The sequence below is a fragment of the Apostichopus japonicus genome, chromosome 17 (assembly GCF_037975245.1).
Source record: "Apostichopus japonicus isolate 1M-3 chromosome 17, ASM3797524v1, whole genome shotgun sequence".
Lineage (NCBI taxonomy): Eukaryota > Metazoa > Echinodermata > Holothuroidea > Aspidochirotida > Stichopodidae > Apostichopus > Apostichopus japonicus.
The window spans coordinates 1,775,530-1,784,921 of NC_092577.1; the positions used below are offsets into that span (position 1 = coordinate 1,775,530).

Sequence of the window (9,392 nt, forward strand, 5' to 3'; positions counted from 1 at the left end):
TTACCTTAAATGTCCTTAAAATGCCTATGAAACACCACCAAAGTAGTATGTGACATTGAAGCTTAAAATTGATTTAGAAAAATGGAGGGGGGGTGGGGAAGGGGTGGCAGTTTGTGAAATGTGAAAAGGAAGACAAAATGATATTAGTAAAATTGCAAATATTGTCCAATTGATTATTCATAGTAGTTGCCCATGTGCACTATGAGGATTAAATTGATCTCCATCAGATGTATTTAAATTATTCGAGTAATCAATAAATCATTAATGAAATTCATCAGGTATTATTTGATGACATTATTAACCGTATCATGCAGATGAACTTGTGAGATTTCGTCTTGGTTTTGGATAGACGAGGTTTTCTAGCTTGCCGGGCGACCTCTCGTGACCCCGGTTGACATCAGAAGCCCTGGATCCTCACCTAGCCGGTAACAGGTAGTGGGAAAGCTTCTCGTAGACTAGAAACGTGATGCAACATGCCGGGGTAACCCGGAGTAGGTTTGGTACCATTCCTTTGTAGAACCCCGGCAATCCCTCATACCTGGACATGAAAAATATAAATGCCAAAAAGAACAAAATTCAGCAAAGAAATTGATTGTTATTGGCTCACTATCTTCAAAAAGTTTGTACGTATGACTGCATTTTACCACAATTTCCATTTCACTTTTGTTCCTTCTAAACTACAAATACTTTGCATAAGAATGGAGGCAGTTGTCGGCACTTAGACACATGGGGTCAAGGGTCAAGTATAGTCGACATAAAGTCATAGTTTTCACGGTGCCAATGCTGATGGATATTAGCAGCCTCCATTTTAACAAACTTTGTCACTCTTTGCTCTTACTAAACCCTTCCCCTGGACAAAATAACATCTCAGCTCACCATCCCCAATTCCCCTCCACTCATTTACCCCCACCCCCCCCCCCCCCCGGGAACAAAAATGGTGGTTGTGCCCCTGAACAACACTAAAGAGATACCATACCACAATTAGAGTATGTATACTTTGGTATGACAAAGTTGGAAAATAGTCCTAACTTGACAGATCTACTGAAGGTTTCCAATACATTTTGTTCAGCCAGTATTTTCATTCTTCTTTATGCTTGAAGATGTTGAAGAGGATGAAAATAAACTACTGATGGTCTAAAAATCTGGAGGATTGAAGGTGATTTGAGGCATTTTAGAAAATCCTGGGTGAAGCAAGAACATTCCGCAGCAGCGAGAGCTGGCTGATGGGTTGGGGAGCACTGTGCTAACCTTTGACCTCTTTCTAGCTCAGAATCTAAATGGTGATGGTGGCAACAATTACATGTGCTGTAGTAGCCCAAGCCATCAGCTATCATATGGTGGGTAGTACATGTCAGTTGAAAACTTCTATCTATCCTCTAGCGGGCGTTGTAAAGTGTCGAATTAAGTGTGTAAGCCAATGGGAGCTGTTGATTGGGATGCAAGACCTTAAATGGTGTGAAGACTCGCGCACAAAGAAAGGTCTCATGCCGGTAATCTGACCTAGTTTCGGATGAGGTGTAACAGAAGTTTTAGACACCATCATCGATCCCAGAAAATACACACACAGCTTGCTACCGTCCGTAATTAGACACTAGTGTACAGTCAATACATGCAGCTACGGTCAATACAGTGTACATAGCAGCGATGGACATCTCAGCAGGGAAATGTTATGGAACTCCCTGATTTCAGGTCCAGATAAAAGATAACAAGGTATCACGTTTCATTATACTGTCTGCATTTGCAGCGACAAGAAGAAAACTTCACTTGCAAGCAACAGAAAGTTAACTTGTTTCAGAGGGCGACATGCGGTTTTGGGCGAGTCTTCAGTGCCTTTAATATCTGTCGGTAGAAGATTATATGTACAGGAAATTGTAGGTGACAGAAACTGGAAAATAATTTAAAATAATTTGTCAAGGTTCCTTCAACTTTCTCTCAATCATCAAAATGATAACAATAACAGATTTTTATTAGCAAGCATTTTCTTACAGTAGCTACACTGATAAGATTTCTCTCCTTTATGTGTTCTTTCATGGCTCTTCAAACTACCAGCTTGGGTAAACTTTTTGTCACAGTAGTTACACTGATAGAACCTCTCTCGTGCATGTGTGTTTTCATGTTTTTCCACAGTTCCAGAGTGACTAAACAGCTCGTTGCCATCACTACTTTCACCAGGATTCTCTTCTCTATTAAGTGTACAAATCTCTGTATTTTCTGGTTTTACTATATTTTGTTTAGCATCATCAGGGAATTCTTCTCCATTATTAGCCTCATCCTCCAGGCTGAATAAAACATGACATGAGTAGCTATCAACTGGTTCCCCAGACTCCCTTTCTTCCTTCTTAACATCCTGTTGCATTTCTGGGTAATGTGGGTGAGTAATGTGTCCAGACGACAGTCCCTGCAATACTGAGAGTAGAAGCAAAAACGAGGTGTACAGTAATAATGACAACAAAAAACCAACTGATTTAGTGATTCCAGTTTTCTCAAATGAGAATATTTCATCTAGGACTACAGATCAGATTTATTCTCAACCTTATTATTTGTATGAGATCAGGAAGGTTCTTGCACTGACCATAAAATATTTTCTACAAGGTTATTACTTTGTTTTATTTTACAGGCCTACTTACTAACTTAGTATAGTAATACAATAGACTTTTCGCGGAACCGTTACCAGTATTAACAGTGGTCTCGTGCACAGGTGACCCTGGTTCCACCTTCACGGAAATCTGAAACATTTTGTTTCCCGTGGATCTGTACTCGGTTGATGACCTTCTGTTGTTGATCCGTTTTGTCTTCCGAATTTCTTTTTAATACTTGGTAACATTTGATAATCGTGCATCACTCAAACAAGTTATTGAGGTTGCAACATAGCATGGCTAAGGAAGTCTGATTTGTAAATTGTAGGCTGATTGGTAAATCTTGATATACGGCTCTGTCTATATTTAGAAGTATACGGCTCTGGGCCAGACTTAGTTTACTATATGTACGAATACAAGGTATCGTCTTGAAACGCCTGGATGCTTTCAACAAGTTAACTGCGACTGGCTCGCAATTACACCAACGGCAACTGACAATGAATACAAAGTTCAGACAAACAATTTTTCGCGCTTCCAAAATCTTTCCCCATGCCTGGTGAGTGAAAGAAATCTCTGTTCTCTCTCCATATTGATCCAGAGTACAAAATGTAACCTCTGTCGCACTAGAGAGTCTCCATAACAGCTGCCTAGTCGTACAACTACCTTACAAAACACTTTATAATGTAGATACGGACAGTGGTATCAACGTTCAAGTCGCAAAACAACAAAGATTGCACAATGTAGTAAGAAAAGTCACCCAACATGGGCACGAAAATTAAACATGCCCCAGTCTGCTTGCATCGAAACTGTGACCTTCGGAAAGGGAAAAGATACTACGCATGAACATATGCTTTGCACAATATGCCAGAGCTTAATCCATACCAAGTTATATCGCTGCTCTTTATTGTTATTCACTGTCAATCCATTCCTAATATTGGAACTGTCCAGTATGAACGCGAAAGAGTCGTGGCTATACAAAAGTTATAGCTGTGATGTAATTACTTTCCATGCAACGATTTTGAGAACGATTATATTGCATCGAAACTAAATTTTATCTCAACAAAATCCTGTAAAGTTTACGAAAATGTGAATATAAGTAGATGTACCCTTACAGTCTTGAGTAAACAGGAATATCTTACACTAGTAGCAAACTTGGGCAACATCTGATATGTAAATAACATTTGAACACTGTTATTATCACCTTCACAAAAAACAATAGGACTTTTTGCCTGGCGATATAGCGTTCCTTGCCTAATATCATATCACCTATCATATGGAATTAGTATTGAGGTCTGAGTCACAGTCCCGATGTAAGGGGGCTGAGAGCTGATCAGTCGTTTGGAATTTGGTTTAAAATATAAAATAAAATATATCTACAAAGCTAGTACGCCAAATATCCATCACTCTGTTGTTGAGCTATTGCAGACTCAAGCAATTGTCACAGACGCACACACCAACCCAAACCCCAACAAACACATGTGTACACACGCCAGTCTGACTGCATAGTGTTCTAATGCCGGTAATCTATCTCACTTAGTTTCGAATGAGGTGTAACAGAAGTGTTAAAAACCACCATCGATCCCAGAATATACGCAAACAACTGGCTACCTTCGGTAATTGGACACTAGTGTACTGTCAGTACATACAAATGCGGTCATACCCGCAGCACAGTGAATAAAACGATACAGCGATGGACATCTCAGGTCCAGCTAAAGATAACAAGGTATCACGTTTCATTACTGTCTGCATTTTGTAGCGACAAGCAGAAAACTTCACTTGCAAGCAACGGAAAGTTAACTTTTTCAGAGCGCGCGGCACACGGTTTGGGGCGAGCCTTCAATGCCTTTAAGAATGGGATGTTGTCCTGCAAAGGGGCCAAAATACTTGCTTCATATCGCCTACCCATTGAATTACAAGATAACCAACCGTGAGTACTTAACTAGTACGAAGAAAATATATTGACTGTAAAATAGTGTGCAAAATAGTTGCAAATAATAAGTAAACCTCCATCTCCCCAAATCTCTTACCGGCCATACTCAGAAATACCCTCAAAACAGGCACTGAATATACGATTAACTATTCCACAAGTTGTAGTTTCTGAGATTTTTGTAATTTTTTTGGTAAATTTATGCTGTTTTGGTGAAACTACACTGATTTTACTTTACATGAATGGTACTGCCTTGATACTGTACATCATGACCATAGTTAAAATCAACCTCACGCGTAACCAGCACAAAATCATTCAGACATGTTGTTTATATGATTCAAAGCAAATCGTACTCAACCAACGAATTACAAGTTTGTTTTTTCTTTTCTTTTCTTTTTGCACATTGCATAGCAACAATGGGAATTTTGTGAGAATAAACCAACTGAAAGAAAGCAACTTTTCTACGTTGTTTCCATGCAGGGTACAGTATAACATACCTCAATCAATATTACGTACACAATGAACTCACCGTGAACCCTACTCATGATAATGGAACAGTCTAAATATGATACACAGAAGAGGCGTGGCTGTGTAAAATGTTAGTTAAAATCTTATAACGTTCCTTTTGCAACTGTTTTAATCCTAAAAAATGATCAAAATAAAGTGTTTACAATAAAAATTGATTTAATAAGTTGTCACAATGGAAGTGAACGAAGATTGAATGTACGAAGAACATAACTCTAAACAAATTTATACTAAAACTGTTGCTTGGGGAAGATTTTTACGTATAGGTCATTCTAAACAATTTTGGACTCTACCAAAAACAATAGGACTTTTTGTATGGCGATGTCATTTCGATGATGACATCGCCCATAGAACTTTTCAATAAGCTAGAAATACAGTTGCTGTTCTTCATCTGGGGTAACTGTAACAATCACCCGGGCGTTGATCACACAATCAGTTTCAAGTTAAAAGAGACGTTTGGACTTTCGTGTCCAGGTTCTTACCTGGGCGATTTTGCTCAAAAAATTACCGCCTCCACGATCAACAGTAATAACGAATAAAAGCCCTTTTACCCAGTATCTTTTACCCAATATCATACGTGTCTTTTACCCAATATCATACGTGGTGTATTTAATTTCTGGGGAAATCAGCCTACACACATGACGATGATCGCGCAGTATCGATGCAAGGGGACCGGGGGTTGACAGCGGATCAGTCGATAAGTTGTTTGGTTTTCGTGCCCAGGTTCTTTCTTGGGTGACCTTTCTTAAAAAGTCTCGCCTATACAATCAAAATTTATAGTGATGAATGACAGATATTTAGTGAGCATTTATTTAGGATACCAAACTGTGAGTACTCCGCGATGCGAAGGAAATGGAGACGGGGTACGTATTACCCCAATCCTTAACGCACCGGAAACAACATTGAAACGTAACGAAGGCGAGTATCCGTACATGTACCAGCAGTGGCGGAGCGTCCATACAGTCAGGAGGCGGATGCCCCCCCCCCACCCCCTGACGGACTCAAATGGACCGCTGGCGCCCTTTTCAGCTTTTTACCACTTTTTACTTATTCGCGATTATTTCCTTTTTTATTGCGCTCTCACCTATTGACATTTGTCACATTTTGTTGGCTATGACACCTATTTATTCTTCGTTCATCGGCAAATTAGCAAGGCCAGGAAGAGAGTCATTTCCGGCGAAGTAGGAAGTATCTTTACTCAAAAAAATTCTGTACCGGCGCTCCGCGCCAACCTGTGGTGGCGCTCCGCTTAGATAGTGTCGAAAGCGCCACTACAGACCATTCTCGCTCCCCTTGACCAATACCCCTAGCTCCGCCACTGTGTACCAGCCAATCATTTTGTTTCATATATGGGGCATTACCAGGGCAACTCCCCGTCGTTACCATGGGCCAAATATATAATCACAAGTACCTTTTCTAAAATTAGTAGGCTACATTCCTGCACTAAATCGCCCTTAACTTTAAATGTATAGTAAATAATAGTAGTAGGCCTATACCGAATCCCTTCTCAGGAACCATATGGAAAGGTGGCGATCATTTGATCCGTGCATAGTCGACCTCGGGCCTTAAGTGTGTGTTTTATACCTTCCAAAACGACCGTATCGCGATCTTTTGAAAAAAATCAATGTACCGATATCATTTACTGATATCGGCTAAAACAAATTACAGTAGTTTAAACATTTCTCTTTCATAATCTTTTAACGAATCATCATTAATCTGAACTTTACTGTATGTCGTTTTCCGATTAAAAAAGTTTAAATTTTTAGTCCAGTCGGATTTATGTGCTTGCATATTCGTTTATTCTACAAGGACGCTAACTTCAAACTACTCGAATTCTCAGACCGTTTGATCAAACTGCATGGCTAAACTTGCGCAACTAACTTCAAATTCTGTTCTTTCATATTATATAAGCCTATTTCTGATTGGTAAATGTTCACTGTATGTCTTTTTTCCATCGAATGAAAGTTTCCGTTAGAAATTTTTCTTCGAAAACCTCATTATAACGCCTCATTATTTATTCATGAGCTACGTCACGAATCAGGCTTGTGTATCAACAACATTCCCACTGATGCTTCGTCCGACAATCGTATTGTGATTTCTGAGGTGAATTTCGAGATTTGGGTGGTAATATGCAATGAAATAAGATGACGACATTGCAATAAACATACATTAACAAGTTGAGAATCCTATTTCATAGTTTCCTTTGAAATAGGATGAATATAGTGATATAAATTGCCCACGTAAACGTTTGTAGCGAACGTTCAGGCCTACCGTGCTTTATGTATTAATGCATATGGTTTAGTACAGTTAGGTTAACACTCGTATGTACGTAGGCTAAAGCTATCGCTAGGACTATCAATGGTTGTTTGTTTGGAAGATACCACTGTAAGTGGGTAACTCCATGTACCTCAGTTAATTAAGTAAAATACATGAGTTTGCCTAATAAATGTTATTTTCTCAAGTTCGATTAAAAGGTTTGCAGACAAATAAATGTATAAACACAACGTCATGTCTCAGTGTTCGTTTACATTCACTGCTATAATTATTTTAGCATCAATTCATTTAGAAACAAATACAATCCCCATGCCGGTAATGGAACAGTCCGCCTGTCAATATGCATATTCATACCGGTGACTCATAACATCGGCGGATTTTAGTCTGTGTGGCTTTGTAGAGCAAATGCTCTTTTATAGCCTAAACTTTTCCATATGTCGCGTTATATACTCATATATAGGGTCATCTGATATATATGATTGTGAGGATTTGAATTATTTGGTTTAGTTTTACACCTTTCAAGCTACTGTAGCTTCTTGATTGTAATTCGGAACTGATAACTTTCCCAATTCTGTTTAGTTCCTTTCCTTGTACTCTCTGTTGCACACAAAACTCACGGTAAGTAAGCATTCGTTTTAGAATACAATTATATAATTATAAAAACAAAACAAATAAATAAAACCTACCAGAAGTAGAGACAGGTTGTCCTTTGGTCACTTTCAGATGTATATGTTGATACAGTTTATCCCCGGTCACGGAAGCAGGGCCCAGTCATCCGTATGTACAGAAGCTGCTAGTGATGTCATAAACCACAGGATGGGCGCTGCTATAAGTTACTTCGGATTTCGTGTCGCCTTCGTCTGGCCAACCGGCAGCGCCCTGTTGGCAAGGCATTATGTAAGCAGTTGTTTCAGATGTGTAGCAAAGAGCCCCTTTGATGTACTAGAGAGTTCGATCATGGAGGTAAAACAGATTTTTGTTTTACCTCCATGGTTCGATGTAAAATTGACCTAATCTCAACTTTCGAGCCGTTACGGTAACACCACCTTCTCGCTGATCACAGCGCCTGTGATTGAATATCTAGGGAGCTGCTACTCTAACTCTGTAACCTGATCCTGCACTGTCGTTCTTACGTAAAGCAGTGTTACGTAATCAAAATACTCGCGCGCGCCATGTTAGTTCAAGAGGCAATATTTTGGCTATGGAAGGTTTGGTCATTTGATGTAATTCAATCCTAACTGTTATCACCACACAAATCAGAAATGTACACAAATATAGAAAGGCCAGGGAGATAGGCCTACACACATACATATATACAAGGGCGGCGATCTGTTACAAATATTGGGGGGGGGGGGGGGGGGGGACATTTGCTTGGGTGCGGGCGCGTAGCAACTTTCATCCCCAAAATTGTCTATATGGTTACTGGTTGCTACAGCCCTATTTTCCTTTTTTTATCGGCAAACCAAACATCATTACGGATGCGGTCCGTCTAGCTAATTCATTTGGAAAACAAAGTAAAAAATACTTTCGGTGAAAGTCTGACGTTTTTTGGGGATATTTAGTAACAAATTGTGACACGGTCTTAGACAGGCGCGTTGCAAGGAATTTGACAAGGGCCCGACGAAGCTTCTAGGCAAACTATCTATAAGCATAGCGCCACCAAGTGTTGGCCGAATTTTGCCCGAAAATGCCTCCAGATCGCTGGAAATGGCACTTCCGAGGCCTTATAAGTTGCATCTAAGCATTTTCTATTGTGAAATTACTAGCGATATCATAAAAAAATACAAATTTGCTCAACAAAAACTATGCCACCATATATTGGGGGGATATTAGATACTATATCCCCCACCTAAAATATTGGGGGGAACATGCCCCCCGCCCCCCCCCCATGATCGCCGCCCATGCATATATATATATATATAGATATATATATATTTCCTGTGCATGGAAGTACTACCCGAGAGATTTCCAAGCATTTTGTGATGTGGACATAAATGGTGTTTACTGAGAACATTCAACCTTATTAACATGTGTTGCTAATGATACATAGACTGACTACACATATCTCTTTTGGCGGTGGGCAGACTAGG

At 39.6% G+C, this 9,392-nt stretch overlaps 1 protein-coding gene across 1 annotated transcript; it reads right to left on the minus strand.

Annotated features, from left to right (window-relative positions):
- Positions 1–414: 414 nt before the first annotated feature.
- Positions 415–3,943, minus strand: LOC139984512 (uncharacterized). Its single transcript, XM_071998428.1, has 3 exons — positions 2,672–3,943; positions 1,959–2,406; positions 415–538 (listed from the first exon to the last, which is right to left on the minus strand). The coding sequence occupies exons 1-3, from the start codon at positions 2,733–2,735 to the stop codon at positions 415–417; spliced, it is 636 nt and encodes a 211-aa protein (XP_071854529.1). The 5' UTR covers positions 2,736–3,943.
- Positions 3,944–9,392: the final 5,449 nt, after the last annotated feature.